At 39.0% G+C, this 22,854-nt stretch overlaps 2 protein-coding genes and 1 long non-coding RNA gene across 34 annotated transcripts in view; 1 reads left to right on the forward strand and 2 right to left on the reverse strand.

Annotated features, from left to right (window-relative positions):
• The first annotated feature begins 998 nt into the window (after nt 1-998).
• TM4SF20 (transmembrane 4 L six family member 20) lies at nt 999-17,198 on the forward strand. Its single transcript, XM_084892912.1, has 4 exons — nt 999-1,305; nt 7,398-7,463; nt 11,656-11,801; nt 13,995-17,198. Exons 1-4 carry the CDS (start codon nt 1,123-1,125, stop codon nt 14,263-14,265), a joined length of 666 nt encoding a protein of 221 aa, XP_084749038.1. The 5' UTR covers nt 999-1,122; the 3' UTR covers nt 14,266-17,198.
• MFF (mitochondrial fission factor) overlaps nt 17,081-22,854 on the reverse strand; it is a 29,317-nt gene continuing 23,543 nt past the window's right edge. For all 32 annotated transcript variants that reach the window (XM_084892906.1, XM_084892878.1, XM_084892898.1 and 29 more), the window contains 2 exons: nt 20,951-21,035; nt 17,081-17,921 (listed from right to left, as the gene is read on the reverse strand). In XM_084892906.1, coding sequence (XP_084749032.1) covers nt 17,790-17,921; nt 20,951-21,035 — 217 coding nt within the window. In that variant the 3' untranslated portion in view covers nt 17,081-17,789. The remainder of the gene's footprint in view (nt 17,922-20,950; nt 21,036-22,854) is intronic.
• Nucleotides 18,581-20,801, reverse strand: LOC311626937. The gene is made up of 2 exons (XR_014795798.1): nt 20,618-20,801; nt 18,581-20,274 (listed from the first exon to the last, which is right to left on the reverse strand). It is a non-coding gene; the product is annotated as an uncharacterized lncRNA (long non-coding RNA).

The raw sequence follows: 22,854 nt of genomic DNA on the forward strand, positions 1-22,854 counted from the left end.
TCCATTTTTATGTCCTTCTAGTATGCCTTTCTGTATGGCAGAAGCCAGAATGATAGAAACTACATTTCCTAGAATACTCTACATATAAGCTCTGGATAATGTAACAATTAGATCCACCCTTGAGAAATATGGAAGACAAAAATGAAGTGGAAGTCCTCTTTCTGCTACTTTTGTCTGTTGCTGTTAAGAAAGACTGGAGTATTGAATTTTCTGCACTGCAGCGATGTCCCTGGGTCTAGTTACTAGTTTCACGGAAGTGAAGAAACAGTTGTAGTGACAGCAGACATCACAGGTAGTGCTCCAGAGTTTAGTCAATGGCCTTGAGGACGTGTAGAGGCAGGAGTTGCAACAGAGGCAGTGGCTTCCTGGACTGTAGCTGCAGTGGTGTGTGCTTGAACTCGATCAATTCCCCTGCCTTTTTTACTACTGCAGAGGCAGCAGCAGCCCTAGACCATTCAGCATTCCTGTCCCGTAACTATTTGAACACTTCCAGTCAAGTAGCATTGACCAAATCTCCCACAAGTCTTACATGGGTTATCACTAAATGAGTTAGTCTGCAAGACTGGAATAATATGACATGAAGAAATTTAAAATTTGGTATATTCCCTAAAATTTTGACTAATCAAGAACATTTGCAGCAGAGGAAATACTTTACCCCCAATCTCCTATTTGTTTTATTGTTAAACAATTTCAAAGTAAAGAACTTCACTACATTGGTAATATCAATACAACAGGAAAAATAATTTATATTAACTGGGTATTCTTGCTTTCACTTCTATAAGGTACACTGGTAAAATACGTTAGAGGAGCATTTCTTAACCTCTTCATCCTTGTTCTTAGTTACCATCTGCCTATATTTATGCATATATTTACCTAACAAACAGACCTCTTCCCCCCCCCCTCCCTGCCCCCGCCTTCCTTTCCCAACCTCATCATAATATAAGCTTATCCTTACTTCCTGTGCTCATAATAAGGTCTGCCCTCTTGGACTCTAAACCAATTCCAGAAATTAATTTCATAAGTGCTAAACTTTAACTTGGTTAGGAGGCTCAGGATAAAGGCAAGACAGTGCCACACAAACAGCCACTGGAACAGCATTTCTAACTGAGCCAAGGGGTGACCATGACCTGCTGTGAAGGATGTACCTCCTGCAATGGATTCAGCCTGTTGGTTCTCCTTCTGTCAGGAGTAGTTCTCAATGCAATCCCTCTCATTGTCAACAGAGTCGAGGAAGGCAAATTTTTTCAAAACCCCATCTCTTGCTTTGAGTGGTGGTACCCAGGAATCATAGGAGCAGGTCTGATGGTGAGTAACTTTTATTTGACTTGATGTTGAAAAGGGTGCCTTACCAAAATCCATCTTTCAGATGTACAGTGAGCTGAGCTGTGTCTTGACTTACGATACAGTGAGATGTGTTGGTATAGTATTCATTTTATTGGTTATCAGTGAGGAATGATAAATTAAATATGTGGTATAGGCTAGGGAGCTTGGGCAAAAAAAAAAGGTTAAATTTGATAAAAGCTGGTTGGGCTGCCCTGGCCAGTTTTTCTCAGTGGTTAGAGTCTCAGCCCAAGGACTGAAGGAAGGGTCACAGGTTTGATTCTTCGGTTGCAGGTTAGATCCCCAGCCCTGGTTGGGGCTCGTGTGGGAGGCAACCAACCAATGTGTCTCATGTTGATGCTTCTTTCTCTCTGTTTCTCTCCTTTCCACTTTCTAAAAATCAATGGAAAAATATTGAGGATTAAGAAGTTGGTTGGGTTATTACCTAGCACATTTCTTTGCACATGAGGCTGCTCTTCCAAGTTTATAGTTAGTGTTAGGGAAGTTTCGAATGAATTCCCTCAATTTTCCATGCTTGTTGAATATTAAGTTTGATAATTGTTGATCGGTCTATCTTTTGTTGACATCTGCAGCAAAGCAGTATCCCCCAATGCACCAATCATAAATCACCCGATAGATTTATAGACCTCTTCCTGGGAATTCTGATGCAGTGGCCTGGGTAGGACCCACCTGTGGAGAGGAATAAATACTGTTTTGGGACCTGGCAGAGAATCTCAGCTCTAGTTCTGTCTCCAATATATTACTGTTTGCAAGTCACTTATCCTATGATTTTGTTTTCATACTCATAAAGTGGGGATGTGGATACTGAAGTTTGGAAATTCAGCATTCAAGAGGCTGCTTTGTTTGTTCTACCACTTGGCTGCTACCTAATGAGTCTGGTTAATGTCAGAAAAATGAGCCTTTGTTTAGATGTGTGTTCATGTGTGTGTGTAACAGTTCAATTACCTGTATTATCATCCTTAATGATAATCAGTGACTGTTGCTGGTCTTATCCCCAAACTAATGTGAAAACACTCTTGAGTGGTTATACATTAATCTTTAGAGAAATATTTGTTCTTCAGCTCACACACTGGATTTGAGAACACTCTGACCTCAAAAAGCCACTCCAGTAAAGCACCCCCCAAAAGTTGGAGGTTTCTGTACTTTTAATATCATGAGCAATTTATTCACCCTGCTTGTTAGAAAGGGGCTCTTACAGGAAAAGCTTTGGGGAAATTGTGGGCTATTTCTTCAAATTGCAACGAACGTTCTCTTTCAGGCTGAGAGAAATGACAGAGCCCAACACAGTGATGAGACTACAAATCTTGTGTCTGCTTGCCCTTCTAGAGGCTTCTGTCTAGTTGAATAGTGTGAGCTTCCTTTGCATAAGGTTAGACAGAAGCCAGGCACAGCTGGCCAAGACTTATCAACAGTGACAATTCCCATGAAGCTCCTATAAGTTCCCATGTTAAAACAACCCATTTGGAATGACTTGTGCAGCTTTAGATACAAATGGACTTTCCCACAAGAAAAATAAATTTCTTGCCAGCATGAAAGGAGCCTGATGAAGAAGGCAGGAAAGCAAGGGACAAAGAAGGAGAAAGACATAGAGAAAGGCACAGAGAGAGACCACTGCTAAGTGCTAACTACTGGGTTCATGCTTTACAATGTTATTTCATCTACTCTCTATAATAATCTGGCTGAGCGGTTATTATCAACTGTATTTTAACAGACAAGCAAACAGAAGGTTATGAGGGTTAACAAGATCACACAGTAGCTGGGAGACCTAGTTCCAGACTTATCTGATCCCCAAGTTCTGTTTTCCACCAGGATTAGTACCATAATCCACCTGTTTCAGGCTAACCAAGGAAGAATGTGCAATTTATAACTTAATCCATAAATTTAGGTCACCAGGAAACTGAAGAACAGAAAGGTTCCATAAACCTGTGAAAGTTTCAGAGAATCTGCACTTCCTTGTTCGTGATTAAATTTACTTTATTGCCCCCCATAAATATTAATGACGAGTATTACACAAGTCTATCTCTATTACTCAGTGTGGTAAATGCCATCCAAGCATCAAACAACTCTTTGAGAAGTTCAATAGGCACTTTACAGTGAACCTCAAACTCTAGACTAGGTTCACAAGCAAACAGGTGGGTGACATAAGGGCTCAGAACACAGGTGGATTTTCCTGGTCCTCAGCTATCGATACTGTATAAAGTTTTAATGGTCTACAGCTCTTCTGTCCTTCATTATAAAAGACACATCTTCATTGATGTACTAGTATAATGTGAAAGAATGCCTTTCCAAAGGGAATTGTGTCCTTTCCAACATCTGTCAAAATAGTGAACTCTCAATATACTCGTAACTACACAGAAAAGTGAATAAAGAACTGCCTGTGTGATAAACACTTTTGTTGTAGTTTTTGAAATCTTTCCAAAAGTGCTTTAAAACATTTTAAATTGGTATTGCTTCAAAAACAGATTTTGTGGGAAGAAGTGAACAACTATGGAATTAATTACTGATTACTTCACAAAATACATTCACTGTGTTTTTATGACTTACCCAAAACAGGTGAATCTTTTTATCTTTTGAAATCATGACTAAGAGTGTTATGCAATTACCTTAAACTATTTTATGTTAAATGAAAAAAATCAATAAATATTTTTCAAAGCACTTAAAAAGAGAGTTAAAATGTTCCTAAGAAAACAGAGGGGTGGGCAAAAGTAGGGTTATAGTTGTAATACAAATAAATAATACATAATCCTATAAAAGGGTAATACCCAAATTGACTGAACAGTGGAACGACTGGTCGCTATGATGCATACTGACCACCAGGGGGCTGGCACTCAATGCAGGAGCAAAGTTCTAATAAAACTTTATGACAGGGGGAGCACCGCTCAGCCACAAGCTGGGCTGATGGCTGGCGAGCGCAATGGCCCACCTCCATGGCAGCGCTAAGGATGTCCCCCAAGGGCTCCCAGACTGCAAAGGGCACAGGCCGGGCTGAGGGACTTCCCCACTCTCCCATGCCCCCGAGGGCATGAATGTTGTGCACCAGGTCTCCAGTTAATGAATAATAATGCAAAAATAAACTGTGTTTTGCATACTCACAAGTACAAACTTGCTTTTCCCATCCCTGTATTAAGGCTATTTGATATAAGATTAATTGTAAGCCTGATCTTAATCATGCTTATTCATTGAGTACACTTATTATTCAATGGTAATTCATCAATTATTAAAGTCTTAGAAAAAATGTTGAATGTTAAACAAGTTAGGTGTTTGTGTAACAAGCATTTGCAAAATATAGCTGTTATACTTGTGATGAGCTGTGGCTTTGGGTTGCTCTCAGGGTCAGGTACTTAGAAGATCCCTAGGGTTTGAATTGTGTTACCAAGTTTCAATGGTCCACAGCTCCTCTGTACTGCATTTGTAAGTTGTACACTTACTTCTAAGACTGCACAGAAGGATGGGTTTCTAGATGGAAGAATGAACAATACTACTTCTTTATAAAAGCAAATGACTGTCAGAACTATTAGTTTTACAAAAATTCTTATGCATTAAAATGTGCTTAGGAATTTAAAAAAAGAGTATTCTCATAAATACTAATTTTGACAGATTATCTGGAAAATGTATGACTCAGTAACATGTATACCTACACACTTTCTCATATTTTAATATCCATCTCTTAAAGAGCCCTTCAACATCTAAAGCTCTGAACGGGCAAAGGAGTTGAAAAACAGTGAGTTGTGATGTAACAAAGATGTGTTGACATGCCATGAAGTCGACTGGGAGGGGATTCCCATAAGTTATTGTTTCTTTATAAAACCCTTGCGAGAGAAGACACCATAAAAGTAAATATTCAGCATCTCTGAAATAAAACCTAGAAAGTCAGCAGAGTTTAATTTACATCAATAAGCAAAATGGGATGATTCATCCACCAAAGCTGTAATTTAATGTTGATCTTTCTTCTAACAGATTATTTTCTAAATCAGCGACTGACAATTTTTTTTCTGTACAACAAATCAGATCATGAATATTTTAGGCTTTAAGAGCCAGACAGTCCCTCTCACAGCTATTCAACTGTACTTTGGTGTAAGAGCAGTCGTAGACAATATAAGTGAATGGGTATGGCTGAGTTCTAATAAAACTTTATGACAAAGAAGTGGTGGGCCATAGTCTGCCAGCTCCTGTAAATAATTGTTCCTTAAGCTCAGTAGGCAGTATGGCTTATGTGTACGACCAAAGAGATTCAGCCCATTAACATTGACAACCTATTTGGGGGCTACATTTTTCTCCCTTTTCTTCTGGGCTCTTAGCTCCACCCCAGAATGGCTGGGCTGCCCTACATACATGTGACCTTTGAATGATAAAAGTGTTGGAATTCAAGGTAATATGTAAGCCCAGTGTGATAACATTACAAAGTGTTGTCCACAGGTGCCATGGGGTCAGCACATGGTCAGAGGGGGTGAAGTTTGTTAGGAAAGCTGCTTTATCAGGCATTAAATGTTAGACTGCTCTGGAAAAGCAAAGGTAGATGTGGTCTTGGGAAAAAGAACTTGGGGAAGGAACAGAGGACAATGAGATGAGCCAGGGCGGGGGGAGTAGGGGATGATGAGAATGAACCAACTCTGTGAAGGAACAGAGGAGAACGATAAGAATTGTCCCGAGTGGATAGCAGTGAAGAGTCTGGGCTTTGGAAATCAAATGCCTCACTTCAAATCCAAACTCTTCCACTTTCTCAGAGAAGTTACTCAAACTTCCTATGCCTCAGTTTCCTCATTGTAAGATGAGGATAAAAAGAGGCCTACCTCATGGGATGGCTGAGGCTGGAATGAACTGAAACACGTACAGCACCTATGACAGTGCTGGCATGTCGTCAGAATTCGATAAAATGTTAGAAAACAAGGGCAGAAGGAAAGAGAACTAACTGCTCAAAGGCAGCTGTGCTGAGATGGCAAAAAACAAACCAAAACACACAAACAAAAAAACCCACCTTATGGCTAAAATTTCTTAAGTGGAAGGGAAGTATTTTACGGCCCACTCTTCAATGATACAAAGCTTCTTTCCAGTAAGAATTTCTAGTCATAGCTGCTGACTAGATAGGACTAAAATTTTAAACTAAGTCCTCAGAATGTGAGGTTGCTCCTTACAGCTTTCCTCAGCAGAATATATTTCCCTTGATACAGAATGCAATATGTACACAGTTGTGGAACATCAACAAAAAGGCAGGCCATTGCATATCATGTGTAAAGGAGTAGAAAGCAGAATGTGGAACCAAAAATATTTCCCAAATCCTAAACTGGGAACCAGCGAGATGGCAGTGACCCGGCACTGAGAGGAACGTTAGGAAAGAGAAAGGAGTGCTGATGGAATTCTTGGTTCCCAACTGCCAGGCAAACAAAACCAGCAATTTCCTTTCTGGATGCTTGCCAGATTCAGACAGTTTTTGGGAAATTTGACAGTGGCTGCAGATTATAACTAAAAGAAAAAAAAAAAGTGAATTTTAGATGACATAACTAATTCTTTCAGAAATACTCCTTCCAAAATAATGACTAAATAACTCACTCAATTTAAAATCCAAGTCTCTCTAACCCAGCTGGTGTGGCTTAGTGGTTGAGCTTCGACCCAGGACCCAGGAGGTCAAGGTTCGATTCCCAGTTAGGAACATGCCAAGGCTGCAGGCTCCATCCCCAGAAAAGGGTGTGCAGGAGGCAGCTAATCAATGATTCTCTCTCAACATCGATGTTTCTATTTCTCCTCTCATTTCCTCTCTCTGAAATCAATAAGAAAACATTAAAAAAAAAAAAATGCAGGTCTCTCCAAAGATGACCAAGAGTAAAGTGATGTAGAGGGGAGAATTTGAAACGGCTATCCTGAAATCCCACCATCCCTCCCTGCTCTTTAATCTTTAGGGTTGAAATGGGGATCACAAGATCAAGGACTTGCCACATTTCCTTCTTGTTCTCTTGAGCCTTGATTTCCCACAACTGCTGATAAATAGAAGGCAGAGAGAAGTGCTTTCTCATCTGATGAGAAGTATTAAGACTCCTCTTTCCTGTTGATGTAATTTCCAGGCTATTCCAGCAACAACAATGTCTTTGGCAGCAAGGAAAAGAGCCTGCTGCAACAACAGAGGCGGGGTGAGTACCGAGCAGCGATTGTGTGTGTGTGTGTGTGTGTTTGGGGGGGGGGGGGAGGGTTGTTGGGGGGCGGTTTTGGGAGGCAGAGTGCACAACAGTATGGACAGCTGAGCAAAGCCACTTGGGGCTTCAGAAGCTACCAAATCTCAGTGTGGTTCCAGTGGCAGAACCACAGTTTTAGGAACGTCCTATTACCGTGTTTTCCCGAAAATAAGACATCCTCCGAAAATAAGACCTACTTACAGGTTTCCTTCTGAGTGAAATATAAGGCATCTCCCCGAAAATAAGGCCCCCTTAGGCTAAATATGAGAGATTTGGTCCACTGATTCTGAAAGAAATGGAGTCACAAGAAATTCACCAGGAAATTCAGGAATTGGATTGTTATGATGATGTTCCAGAAGATGATGACATGATTGTCATCGAATAAATGAGTAAATTCTTGATACTGTAGGATTCACAGTTTGTCTGGTTTGTGTTGACAACTACTGTACTACCGTACCGTATACAGGTAATAAATTTCCTTTATTTTCATTTAACAATAAATGTGTACCGTATTCTTCTTCGTGGAAAAATAAGACATCCCCTGAAAATAAGACCTAGTGCATCTTTGGGAGCAAAAATTAATATAAGACACTGTCTTATTTTCGGGGAAACAGGGTAGTATGCTTATATGATGATACAGAAAGTGTGAGGGTTTTTTTTTTCCCCCTCCATAAAAATATAACTTTGGAGCCAGCCTCACACCTTACCCCAATCTTCAGTTTCACTATCTAAACTAGGTTTTCAAAGGAAGGTGATTTAGAAATCACACCCAGAGCTGCAACCAATTTTAGAATAACAAGACTTGTTATTTTTGTGCTGTGTATAAAATACTTAAGGAAAATGTAACCTCAGTTCTCTCATGCATATGCAAGATTGGTTTGCTAGACTCAGAATGCTCATTGCTTGTATGTGATTAAAGAAGACACTAGTTATTTTTTCTAACATTTAGTACATACCTACTATGAGTAAGATTTTAATTAAAAGGAAAATAATGAATAATTATTACCCTTCTGTCACTATGCTCAGAACAGATTCAAATATGTTATCTTATTTCTTTCAAAAACCCTTTAGTTTTGAAATATGATCCACTTTATTGACCGAGAAACTGGTGCTCAGAGAAAGCAAATAATTTGCCAGTGTAGCACAGCCAGTAAGTGAACTTTTGTCTCAATCCATCAGACTCTCAAAGTCACAATGTCTACACTACGAGGCCATGAACATTGTTAATAACACTGTGTGAGGGCTCATAATTCTCTAAGGAAGGCATAGACGAATAAATGAGCATTCACAGCGAGTTCCTGGCTGAGCTTGAGGTTTGAAAGCGATAGTTCTCAGCCTAATGGGGACGTTAGAATCACCAGGGAGGATCTTAAAAATATCTCTCCCCTTCTCCCACTTCCCCTGAGATGCAGCATCAGTATTTTTAAAAAATACCCTATGTGATTCTAATGTGTTTCCAGGGGTGAGAACCACTGTTTAAAGAGATTCATATTTAGATTAATATTACACATTTGTATTTTTTAAAATTAACTTTTTCTGTCATTTGATATCTAGGGTTATAACTACTTTGCTAATTATTTATAGTCTCTCTTTGTTCCTGATACATTGCAGGTAGTCAGTCTTTTTAGTTTCCTTTCTCTGTGCTTTTCTTTTTAAACTATTATCCCTTGGAGTTTGACGTTGAATTACCTCTATGTTGTATTCCAAAATTCTTTTTTTTTTTTTTTTAATGTTTTTATTGATTTCAGAGAGGAAAGAAGAGGGAGAGACAAAAACATCAATGATGAGAGAAAATCATTGATTAGTTGCCTCCTGGACATTCCCTCCTCTTCCCTACCCCCCACCCCCCACCCCCCCACCCTCTGCCCCCAGACCTGGGGATTGAGCCCAAAACCCAGCATGTGCTCCTAACCGAAACAGAACCCGGGACCCCCAGTCCGCAAGCTGACACTCCATCCACTGAGCCAAACCAGCCAGAGCCAAACATTCTTGAGAAAGATATCCTGAATTATTTATGAATCCTCAAACTTAAAGATTTCAGAATATTTAGATTTTTCTCTCAGATCATATTTCCATTAAGAATATCTCCCTGCCCCCCCCCCCCACCGCACATATCTTTTCATGATAAATTTTTCATATTTTCAATGACCATTTTTCTCTCTCCTTTGCGGACAACAGCGAGTTGAGAATAATCAAACCACCTTTTCACGCAGGTATTGGGCTTGACTTGCTGGCCAAGGGTGGGGGGCATCGTGTAATAATAGTAGTGCTGGTCATTAAATCACCAGTTTATACTGATTAGGTGCAACCAAGTTTTTAAACACTTTTCTCACCAGCCTTGTGAGGACTGGTGTTTAAGTCATATATTGTATCTTTTTTTTTTAAAAAAAAATATACATATTTTTTATTTTTTATTTTTACAGAGAGGAAAGGAGAGGGATAAATAGTCAGAAACATCGATGAGAGAGAAACATTAATCAGCTGCCTCCTGCACACTCCGCACTGGGGATGTGCCCACAACCAAGGTACATGCCCTTGATTGAAATCGAACCTGGACCCTTCAGTCCGCAGGCCGAAGCTCTCTCCACTGAGCCAAACCAGTTAGGGCCATATCTTGTATCTTTCAAGTAGAGACCAAGGCATCATAAAAGTGGCAAAGGCTAGATCTTGGGAGGGAGGGAAGAGGTGGTCCCCAAGACCACCTATCTTAACTGTCCTCTATCTTAACTGTTCCCACTATTTCCCCTACTTGAGCTGTTCTCTGCTCCTTCCCTTTATCCACTTACTGATTTTGCCTCTGAATACTTAGGTTTTCCTGAGTCTTTAAATGAATCCCAAGTCTAGGGGAAATACAGAGGTTGGAATCACCTTCTAAAGCCAGGCCTCTCTGCAGTGATGAGAAGTCAGAAATAATAGATGACCAAAATATAAACACAGTGACACTTCTTCATCAGCAAATTGAACAGTAGTGTGGGAGAAGCAGGATTTGAATCACACTCCAAACCCATCATTCTGGGCTTTTGGCTGGTTAGTGGTTAGGTCTGAGCACTGACGTTTACCAGCTGTGAGGTCCTGACACCTTGCCAATCTCCCTGAACTGCATTTTCTCATCCATAAGATGGGAATAATAGCATCCATCTCTTGGGCTTACTGAAAGGATAGCAAAGCCCAAGCTCCTTCTACACATACTATTTACATAGTCACTTACTCTGCCTACCCTTTAAAGGCAGGTCTAACGAATGCATCAGGTGACCCCTCTGGGAGCTGCAGTATTACCCCATCAAAGGAAAAGAAGTCCTTCCCTTCAGTTCTGCAGATTTAAACAATTATAATTAACAGGGATTAACACAACACTCCATGGAAACAACACAGAACTTCTTTTTGGAAACCAACTTCCATTCGGGCCAAAACACTTCCTATCCCCAAATCTCATGCTTGTTTTCCTGTGACTGATTCACAAAATGAAAGATGCTTACAGTCTTTCCCTCTGTCTCAGTGGTGCTGCTGCACCAAAATCAGGTGCATGCACCCTCTGCCCCACACGCCCCTGCTCCCAGGGGGACATTTGCAATGTCTGGCAATATTTCTGGTTGCTACACCTGGGTGAGTGTGTGTTACTGGCACCTGGTGGGCAGAGACAGAAATGCTGCCAGACATTGTACCATGTACAGAAAAGGCCCCCAACAGCAAAATGCCCACAGGCCAGTTGTGCTGAGATCGAGAAGCCCTGTTGTACCTCGATGCAAAATGCTGACCTCAGGCCACTTTCAAGATCAGGGCCAAGTCCAGACTAAAGATTTAGAAGTCGAGAGAGTGGACATCAAAGTGTGGGTGCTGATGTTCTAGCCAAGGTTTTTTGAAGTAGGAAGTACACAGAATATGACAGAGGAACCAGACCTCAATGCTCAGTTAAAATGGACAAGGCTCAGAATTTTCAGAAAACACGGCAAGACCATCACTCTTTTAGTGAGTCAGTAAAATGGCACTTGGTCCTCTGCCTTCTTCTATAATTCACACCCAATCAAACTGTGATCTTAAGATCTAGGGCTACAAGGTGGCCAGAGAAGGGCAACCGTATATCTGATGCTGAAACTTGAAACAGACCAAGAACATGTAATAACATGTGCACATGAACTACCTTATTTTTCAGATGTTTCTTTCATCATTTTTTAATGTAATCACAATCATTGGTGCAGTGTACTGCATGCTGGTATCCCTGAATGCTCTCTCGGAAGGTCCTCTCATCTGTAATTCTCCAAGCAACAGTACCTGCAAATTCTCGTTTGAAAATTTAAGGTGAGTGACCTTTCCATGATTGTCTTACACCGAAGCTTCTTAGATTAGAATATTGTGGTGCTCACACAACGCTTTAAAAAAATATATATATATATATATATATATATTTTTTATTGATTTCCTACAGAGAGGAAGGGAGAGAGACAGAGAGCCAGAAACGTCAATGAGAGAGAAACATCAACCAGCCGCCTCCTGCACACCCCCCACCGGGGATGCGCCCGCAACCAACGTACATGCCCCCGACCGGTATTGAACCTGGGACCCCTCAATCCGCAGACCGACGCTCCACCACTGAGCCAAACCGGTTTCAGCGCTTTTTTTTTTTTTTTTTTTTTTTTTTTTTTAATGAAACTACTGGGACAGATTCTTAGGGATTTAGCACATTAATTCCAACTGGCAAAAGCTCATAAAAAAGTGGAGGAATCACCACGTTCAGATGTTTTGGGTATGGCCTTCTTTTAAAGGATAACTGACTCAGATGGCTTATCCTTGCCTTAAAAATGTATGGCAACACACAGCAGCAGCTTGACTTTCGCCTTTGGAGAACGGTGATGAGGAAGCCCTGACTTCCCACCGCTCTGAGCTAATGAAATGTGTAAGCCAGAGGCACAGACTACTTCCATACTGTAAAAAATGGAATGGAAACAAAATAAATAAAATCCAGAGCCTTACTTATAAGCCCTAAAAGAAACCAAGCAGCAGATGGATTATGGGGACACACTAGAAATAGATGTATGGATAGGAATGAATTAAAAGTTTATGCCACGTAGCAACAACAATGAAGAATTATAAGTAAATGGTTCCTTTCAGTTTCATAAGATGGTTTTGTGTCTGCACCTCAGCACAATGTGAAAAACTAGAACAAAAGAACAATCTAATTCATTACTTCTCTCTATATTAGAGAATAATCAGACATTCACTTACATAAAGTTTCCCCCTCCTTTTCCTTTATCTTACTACATTAAAAAAGAAAAATCTCTCAAAACTTTCATACCACAGTCATTAAGATTTAAAATCTGGACATTCCCTTTACTACCAGATCTGAAGTCTAAAATTAGAGAGAGTGCAACCACAGATGCCGCACGTGCTCATTCAGTCTGTAGCAGATGACAGCTCACCAGGTATCAGGCTAAGCTCCGGGCTCTGGAGGTAATGGCACTCAAGGTATTCCCACTCTAGTTGGGGCGATAGTTACAGAGAGTAAACAGTTACACAAGAGGGATCCTAGGCTTGCTGCAAATTGCAAGGAGCACTCTCATATTCCATTTGCTCAAACACTTGTTTTCCCAGGTAGACTTGCAGTTGCTGGTACCTAAAATGCAAATTCACTAAGAATACTTGTCTACTGTAGAATAATAAATTAAAAAAAAAATCACCTCAGGGCAAAATGTTTTTCATAATCCATACCTTGTTATAATGGGTACAAATCACTTTAATCAGTCATTTTCTTTTTCTTTTTTATTGATTTACTAGGGTGACATTGGCTGATAAAATTATATAGGTTTCAGGTATAATCAGACATAGTATATAACATGTCTCTTGAGTGAAAACGGTACCTCTGGAAGAGCAGATGCCACTGTGGTTTTGCACTAAGAATCGAACTCCTTCAAAGGGGGAGCTCCTTTATTTTCACATCTTCAGCAAGTGGAAGAACGACTGCATATAGTCTGAACCACATGCAATTGTTGGTGCTCAACCACTTTTGACATAAGAAACATTTTTTGTTTTTTGTTAATCCTCACCAGAGAACATCTTTCCCATTGATTTTTTAGGAGAATGGGAGGGACAGTAAGGAGGGAAGAGACATTCATGTGAGAGACACACATTGACTAGTTGTCTCCTGCACATACCCGGACCAGGGCTGTGAATGAATCTCAACTGAGGGACATCCCCTTGACTGGGAATCAAACCTGAGACCCTCCAGTTGAAGGCCAATACTCTACCACTGTGCCACACTGGCCAGGGCTACATAGAAAGTTTGTTGAATGATGGGATAGTGGGATAATGAACAAAAAGCTTTAACCTAGTAGAGTACATAGACATATGCTCAGAAAGTCTGATCTTAGCTATAATTTTAAGGCACATTTCAATAATACTTTGTTTTACCATATTTTCCCTTTCTTGGGTACAATGTTGTATTCTTTTGATGGCCACAGAAATTCTTAAACATCTTATCTTTTATTTTTCTGGAAGGATGGACCACCAATCCTTCAATCTACAGTGGTTCTCCAATGAATCTTGCGTAGCTCCTAACAGTTTGAATTCTCCCATCAAGAATGACACCATGACCAGTGACTTGCACGTCAGTCCTAAAGAAAAGAGGCACAGGACTATCTTTTTCTCGGCATTTGTAGGCTTACTGCTCGTGGGGTTCCTTGAGCTCCTGTTTGCACTCAGTCAGATTGTCATCGGTTTCCTGGGCTGTCTGTGTGGAGTCTCCAAGCGAAGAAGTCGAATTGTGTAACAAAATACAAATACAAGCAGTTTGAATCACCTGAGAATTACATTTAAGATACCCTTTTAGAAGTTGGAAGTTCATTAACGAAATATTAGCTAGACAGCTGCATTAATCCTCTAGTCCAAAAGATTTTTTTTAAAGGTGATTAAAAAAATCAGCCTTTTACATTTAATGTTGTTAAATGAAAACCACTTTCATAGGAAAAATTATCACCAGTAGTGCAGTGAAGAGAATCTTTCAATGTGTTTTAAATCCTTTTGTGCTGTTTGAATTTTTTAATTCTCCATTCTTGTGTGGAGAGGAAGAGAGGGAGGGGAAAAGAGATGAGCGACGGAGGAAGGGAAGATGAGAGGGAACAGAAGTTATTTTGGAAGTCAAAGTAGGGCCTTTCCCCTGTATTTCTTTATACTTTAAGAAAAAATAACTAACCTAAATGTAATCATTTTTTTAGACCAAATTCCTCACTTACTAGAAATCCAGGGAAATAGATAGACTCAAATTCTAAAGGAAGGACAGTAAACAGACAATAGCCTTCTGTTTTCAACAAGAAAATGTACAGGGAAAAAACAAGTGTATTGAGGAAACTATTCTATATTGAGAACAGAGATGTTATTCAACTAAATGTATTATGCAGACCTTGTACAGGATTGGTATGGGTAATATTAAGGACTTATTGTGAATATTTACAACTGACAATGGCTTTATGGTAATATAAAAATGTCTTTATTTTTTAGAAATGCATGTTTTTGTGTTTGGGGGGGAAAATGTCATGTTTTAAAAATACATCAACCAAAAAATAAAGCAATAAAAAAAATCTTCATTGTCATATATAGGGACAAGACTACAGTGAGTCATTATACTTTATTTTCCTGTTTGCATTTTTCACAATAAAGAACTATAAATACCTAGAAAAAAATTAGTCTTTCAAAAAAAAGGTTTCTATATATCATAACCTTTAAAAGACAACCTAATAAAAGTGTATTTACCATATTAAAATGATATAAAATACTAAAAATCTACAATTTTCTGAATGTAGATCATTCCTGCATTTTCTTCTCATTTATTTATGTTCATTGTGCTTCAGGTTGTAGAAATAACTTACAATACTTACATTATAGCTGCTCCTCAAAATTAGTAACACACAGGCACTTTATTTCTGAATCCATTTGCTGTGTAAAGAACTCCTCATGCTCTTACAAACCCCAATTTATCCTTAAAGTTTAACTTACATTATTTCCTACCTGAGAAAGCTTCCCAGAGTGCATGATTCCAATACATCAAGTTAGCACATACCCAAACTACTATTATCATACCTGTAACAATGTAACATAAATGTTTTTGCTTGTATGTCCATCATAATAAGACAACAGGGACCAACTAATGCTTCTCATCCATTAATTCATCAGCTCCTTTCTGCTTCAGGCCTCTCTTCTATCCAGGCCCCCAAATTCCTCCCCTCCCCCCAAAGTCTAATCTCTGGCGAAGTCCTCTTCATCCTTCAGCACAAATATCCCTTTTTCTGAGAAGCCTTCCCTAACTACCTAATGATAAGCAGGTGTCCCTTAACCCTCCCTTAGCCCTCTTTCATTGATAGTACTCACCACAATGGTGATGGCATTTTTATTTGTATTTGCTTCTTAAATTTCACTTTCCCCCGTAAGACTGTAAGCTCCATGGGTACAGGGATATGTTTCTTGTATTCACTCCTGGTATGCTCAGTACCAAATACAGCGTCTGACACAAAGTAAGGCCACTACTAGAAATAATCTGTGGAATCAATGAATGAATTCTATCTTGGCTACTAGGGACATTCCATGGAATGAACTGATGAATTCTATCTTTAGTACTTAGCTTTCAGCAAAGATTCAATACTTATTAAATGAATGCCAAACTGCTATAGCCATAAAATTAAAACACAAGTGACTAACAGGACAGCTCACACTATGTAGTCAAACAACACAAGGGGCAGCGACAGTGCATACAATCTTCACATCACCCTAGATCAGTGGTCGGCACTGTGGCTCGCGAGCCACATGCGGCTCTTTGGCCCCTTGAGTTTTTAGCAAAGGCCAGCTTAGGAGAACCCTAATTAAGTTAATAACAATGTACCTACCTATATAGTTTAAGTTTAAAAAATTTGACGCTCAAAAGAAATTTCAATCCTTGTACTGTTGATATTTGGCTCTGTTGACTAATGAGTTTGCCGACCACTGCCTCAGATGACCCAATTCTCCACAGTCATGGAGAGACAGACAAGCCTCCCATTCCAGAGGGCACAGAAAGGATGGCTCGAAGAAGCACATCAGGTTAAGTAGCTGGTAAGTCATTTACCTGCTATTTCACTAGTAGCTTGCTGACATGAATAAAGTCCCTAAAAGTCTATGGACCATCTGAATTTATGTATATTTTGGGGACATGCCAGCTTTGCCAGTATTTGTACACTCCCCCTTCCTCATGTATTTAGTCATTTACAAACCTTTTTATTTCTCACTCCCACCTCCATATTCAATCTTGTTTTAAAATGTTTACACTTTATTGTATCCACCATGTGAAACACTCTCCCCTCTCCCTACCTTTCAGCATATATCTCAAATTGCTTTTCATCAATAAAGTTGTTTTTATCATCCTCTAATTCTTTAATAAACCTATTCCCAGCCTCCTCCATTGATTTGTCAATTCCTTAAGAGCAGCACATAGGGTCTTGCTCCTGCCAAGCCCTTAGCTGCATGACTCGCGCCTGAGACAGACTTGGGTTCATATAAGAGCATGTGATAGAGCTCACAGCACAGTATAATGAAACAAAAATCTTCCGATCAACAAATACTGCTTTGGTTGATAGTTTATTAAATACACTGCAATTGTACCTTATTCTGTAGTTTTTTAAATCATTCACACATGAACTTAGTAAAAATGTCCCTTATAGAAAACCACCTGAAAAACTAAAATAAAAGTAAGCACACATATTTTACACACATATTGATAAACGGCTGAAAATATTAGGACTTATTTTAATAATAAAGGTGAAACATGAGGTGGCTTTTATTTATTAATTCTAACACCAGACCATGACTTTCAGATGTGTTAATGCTGAATGTGGATGCGAGCATGTCCATTAACAAAACTGTTTAACAATGTTTGGGAAACAGATCAAAGTCAAGGATTTTTCTTTTACAGATACTTTTCTAAATCTATTCTCTATCCTCCCCCATTCAGAGAATTACCGGTGCAAACTGATGTGGCAAAAAATTAATTCCTTTAAAAAAACAAATCAGAGCCTATTTACACAACATGCAAAGAGAATTTTGAGTAGGCGTTATTGCAGGACTAGTTACAAGGGAATACAGCTAGGTGACAGAATATATCTTTACCTCTGCAAACATGAGTCTTTCTCCTTCCCTTCTGGAAGAAGTACATTTTCAGGGCATGGACTATAAAATGGCATATTCAATGCAAACACAGAAACAAAGAAGTTTGCAAATTCTTTATATTTCCAGCTGTTGAAACAGTATTTTTTGAGAGCTGAGGTTACTCTAGCGGCGAAACCAGAGCCAGCTATTAAGCAGCCAGAATGCTACCGTAATTGAATACATGACCATTTCTCTTTTAGCCCGTTCTTTGTTCTCCTCTTCTAGAAGTTGTAGACGTCGATTTAATTTGATTATCTAAGTGAAAAACAAAATAGAAGCTTTAATGTAAGGAGTGATCAAATTCTTATAAAGTAGTATAATTCGTCAAAATAATAATTATAAACATGGGAAGTTTCATTTGGAGCAATGTAAAAATAAACTATATAGAAAAGTTACCTATTAACAGCTAAGATTCACTTAAATACTCTTCTCCCTTTCCCTTTTCCAAATTTTTGAGTTAGAAAGCGTCTATTCCCCCCCCCCCCTTTTTTTTTAATCCTCAAGCAAGGATGTTTATTGATTTTAGAGAGAGGAAGGGAGAGAGTGAGAATGGGAGAGAGAGAGGGAAGGAGGTGGAGAAAGAAAAACACTGATGGGAAAAATATCAATTGGTTGTCTTCCAAATGTGACCCCGTGGGGATGGAACCTGCAACCCATGTAAGGTGGGGATGGCCATTCCAATCATCTGATTTATCAGTGCTAAGAACCACTTTTTTGTTAGGGCCAATTCAGTAAACAATAGAAGTGTTTAAAAATTACCTTTCCCACTACTCAAAATGAGGAGTTTATTTGGTTCCATGGGATTTGGTTCTACGTTCTTACACTACCAATCTTATTTTATTGCCAATAGAAAAGTGGCATTGTGTTGAATCATTAAGATATTTCTATCTGAGCATTTCTGAGTAGCTTTAAAAAAATAAAAAGATTTTAGAGAAGGGAGAGGGAGAGAGATAGAAACATTAATGATGAGAGAGAATCATTGATCGGCTGTCTTCTCATGCCCCCTACTGGGCGATTGAGTCCGCAACCAGGGCAATGTGGTCCTGACCAGAATCAAAACTGGAATCCTTTTGTCTTCAGTTCAACACTCGTAAACCACTGAGCCAAACCGGTTAGGGCTCAAGGCAGCTTTTTAATACCCCTCACCCCTAATGTGGGTTACATTTTGTATTCTGAAGCTAGTGACCCCTGAGCTGCTCATCACTACACTAAATGGGCTCCAGACTGTTGGGTTCCCAAACGAGAAATGGAGCAAAGGGAGCTGTAGAAGTAGCTGCTTCCCTTATTACCAGGTCATAAATACAAATATAAATTCTGTAAATCTGCTGGTGACTCCATTTATGTTAATTATCTTAGAAACTCAGTTTCCCAACTGGCTTTCTGCTCCTTTTAAAGTCTCAAAGCATATGTGCGAATTATTTATCTTATATAACAAAAGCCTAATATGCAAATTGACAACCGGCCAGCAGGAGGCAGGGCTAGCAAGTGGGCAGCATCAGGCCAACCAAGGCAGGTGCCAGTGGACAGAGGGAGGGGATTTTGATTGGGGGTGGAAAATGACAGTGGTGGGGCAGAGCCAGCCCTCACTGGCAGGTGCTGTTTCCCTATCAGCCTGCTGGTTGCCTCCTGCAGAGGACAGTTGTACTATCAGTTGGACATTCCCTAAAGGCTCCTGGATTGGGAGAGGATACAGCCAGGCTGAGGGACCCTCCCAAGTGTATTAATTTTCATGCACTGGGCCTCTAGTCTATACTGAAAGTGTAATATGCTCATTAGAATGGATGTCTTTCTGAACATGAAGCTGGGGCTGAGAGGGAAGCCCAGGTTCCGGGCTCGTGCTGGTGGCCAGAAGGAAGCATGGGTCTTGGGTATCAGAGGGAAGCCAGTGCCAGCAGCCAGGGGAAGCAAGGCCTACTCTTGCACGAATTTCGTGCATTGGACCTCTAGTTTATAATAAAAGGCTAATATGCAAAAAGACCGAATGGCAGAAAGACCGGTTGGTATGATGTGCACTGACATCAGGGGGCAGATGTTCAACACAGGAGCTTCCCCCTACTGGTCAGTGGGCTCCCATAGGGGGAACGCTGCTCGGCCACAAGCTGGGTTCACCGCTGGCAAGTGCAGCGGCAGTGGCGGGAGCCTCTCCTGCCTCCATGGCAGTGCTAAGGACCCCTCGGGATGGACATCCCATGAGGGGTCCCGGACTGTGAGAGGGCGCAGACTGGGCTGAGGGGCACCTCCCACCCAGTGCAGGAATGTTGTGCACTGGCCTTTAGTTTATAACTACTGCATCTTTGTCTGCCCTATATTCTAAGTTAAGGCTTAAATGAACACTGTGAAAACATACTAAAATTACACTTTCAGAAAACAAGGTTGTTGGTATAATTGTGAAATCAATGATAAAGGTCGAAGAAACCACTTTCAATCTCTTTCTTCAATAAGCGAAGTATAAATAAATATATGAAATATGTAAAAACTTATAGCTTCCATTTACATTTCAACAAAATGAGACTCAAAATGAAAAGTATTTGCTTCATGTTAACTTTGTATTATATTAAATCTTTAAAATGATATTCTGATTTATTCTTATGCTAAAATATTTTGTTTCCTGATCTTTACTTAGAAATATTTTACTTTGAATTTTTTCCCTTCTATATCTATTTGGCATAGACACAATTAGAATATTGAATATGCTTTCCCCACATGAGTATGTCTGTATGACTCTAGAGGCTGGGAGTATATATTAAAAATATTCAGATTTTTCTCTCTCATCATTGGTGTTTCTATCTCTCTCTCCCTCTCCCTCCTCTGAAGTCAATAAAACTATTAAAAAAATATACATATGCAACTGTAGCTCTAAGAAGGAGCACAGAAAATGAGAAATAGGCATATAAAGACCCTCTGCACACTGAAAGCAGTTTCCAAAATGCAGTTCCCAAACACAAAGACACAGGCCCAAGAGACTGTTCCACATTTCCAAAAGCCAACAAGCCTTTAGGGCTTTCCTGGTTTGCTAAAATGTCAAAATTCTTTGTTATTCATCAGAACTACATCAATCCATTCAGGAAATACTGTTTTATGCTGATCAAAACATGTAAATGATGGTTTAATACATCTTTAATCAAAACGGGACATTCAATTATGGTGTAATAAGTAGTTTGGCTGATAAAATATTTATATTCATTACTTCCACAGGAGAGAAAGTGATGAAATGTTTGGAACTGTTACTTTAAACATTATACGAATAAAACTTAGGATTATATCTTATTTGATATATTAAATACCTGTCGTCTTAATGAAACTGCATCTACAACATTCATGTCATCTGCAGTTCCTTCAACTGTTGGATCTATATTTGCAATGCCATACCTAGCAGATAAGAAATAAAAATACAATTAAATATTAGAATAGAATTAAGAGTACCTGACAAGTCATGTAACGTAATGTATAGTGTTCAAAGAATTGTTCAAAAGTTTGGAATTACAATATAAATTCCTAAAGTATTTTACAATCTGAGTTGTTACTAATAAAGGAAAGAAAACAACTTAAGATAACAATTACCTTAAATATTGGCAAATGTCTTAAAACTTTGAGAATAAGAAGAATCCTGACTAAAGATACAAAAAAGGAGACACTTTTCAACTCAGAGGGATGGGCATTGTTAAAATAGGACCCGTGGGTGAAAAGACTTGAGGGCTGCCACTCTAGAATATAACAATATACAATACTTAGACAAACTTATGTCCATGTGTGGCTGCAAAGAGCTCCTGCTGAGACTCACTGGCAGGGACACTAACTCTAGCTAGCAAAATAAGACTGATCATTTTATTTCTCTTCCTCCTCTCATTTCCTCTTTTCTTGTCATTTCTACTCTTCTTATTTTCCAATTACTCTCTACTGTAAAATCGCCTGAATACATCTTGTCACTACATTGAGATCCAGAACTAGCTGAATAATCAATAATTAAGAGGCTGTGTAGAAAACAATAATACTGGAAAGCCAATTAGACAAACTCCAGAAAAAGCACACAAAAAGTACTTCTTGTTCAAATGCAGTTACTTCTGAAAGGACACTGATTTTTAAATGAATGACAATAAACTTCTGAGAAACCAATACACAAATACTCTTCCTCTTTGCCTGGATTTCCACTTTTTAAATATGTTTTTAATGAACAGTTTTATTGAGATATAATTTACACACCTCACATGTTTATATCCTATTTTAATCCTGTATGGCTATTTCAGTAAAATGGCATATTAATTGTTCTGAATGAGAATATAAATAAACTGAATTTAAAAGTTACTCCTATGCAATCTACAAAATTGGCACATAGATATTTTCTAATATACTAAGTAGGTCTCCATTATAAAAAGCACCTTACCACACAAAGGGGTATAAAGAGAAATACAGTTCTTATGCAGACATGTTAAAAACAAGTCTATTTAGAAAGTTCTTTTGTTTCAAATACAATTTAAAACCACTCAAAAACACCAGATAGGATGCACTTTCAATACTATGGTAGTACTAACTCTAAATAATATAGAACAATCTCTAAATGTGCCTTTGATGGCTAAACTAACTTGCTTTCTCATTAATTGCCCCTTTTCTCATGGGGACAGAATGAATGTTCTGGAATACTGAGAGTAACTGCAGCAGTTAGAGAAGTAAGCTGTAAAGCTAGTAGATGCTACAAACATCTGCATTAATTATTCCTTTGAACATTATGACAGAATTAAATGATTAGTAGAAAAAATAAGGGCTGGAGACACCTCTCCTCTATCCTTTATCTAAAAAACAAAACAAACAAACAACAACAAAAAAACCCCAAATACCACAACTGTTCTATTTCTGTGAGGTCATGCATGAGATGAATAATTGGGGAAAAATTCAAACAATAGAAGCAATTACTTCAAAGGTCAGGGGATCTGAACTGAACACAGAACGAAGTACAACTGAAAAGGATTACTTACAATTAAAATTCTGAATTAACTAAGGGTTTCAATATCTGTAAAAAACACACCTTCATTTGCAAAAAAATTTAAGGATAGGGGAAAAAAAATTATATAATTTAACTTAAAACCAAAAGAAGTATAAGTCAGATCACTGGTTGAAAATAGAGAGACAAACTTAGGAGTGAATTGGAAAACTTACAACGGATGTGGTCAGTGCTGTCAGAAGAAACAGGTCG

The sequence above is a fragment of the Pipistrellus hanaki genome (assembly GCF_964339955.1).
Source record: "Pipistrellus hanaki genome assembly, chromosome: 8".
Classification (NCBI taxonomy): Eukaryota; Metazoa; Chordata; class Mammalia; order Chiroptera; family Vespertilionidae; genus Pipistrellus; species Pipistrellus hanaki.

Coding starts and splice junctions, on each gene's coding strand:
- TM4SF20 (XM_084892912.1), top strand. CDS start 1,123: ATGACCTGCTGTGAAGGATGTACCTCCTGCAATGGATTCAGCCTGTTG. Junction 1,306..7,397: donor TCATAGGAGCAGGTCTGATG/GTGAGTAACTTT, acceptor TGTAATTTCCAG/GCTATTCCAGCAACAACAAT. Junction 11,802..13,994: donor TTCTCGTTTGAAAATTTAAG/GTGAGTGACCTT, acceptor TTTTTCTGGAAG/GATGGACCACCAATCCTTCA.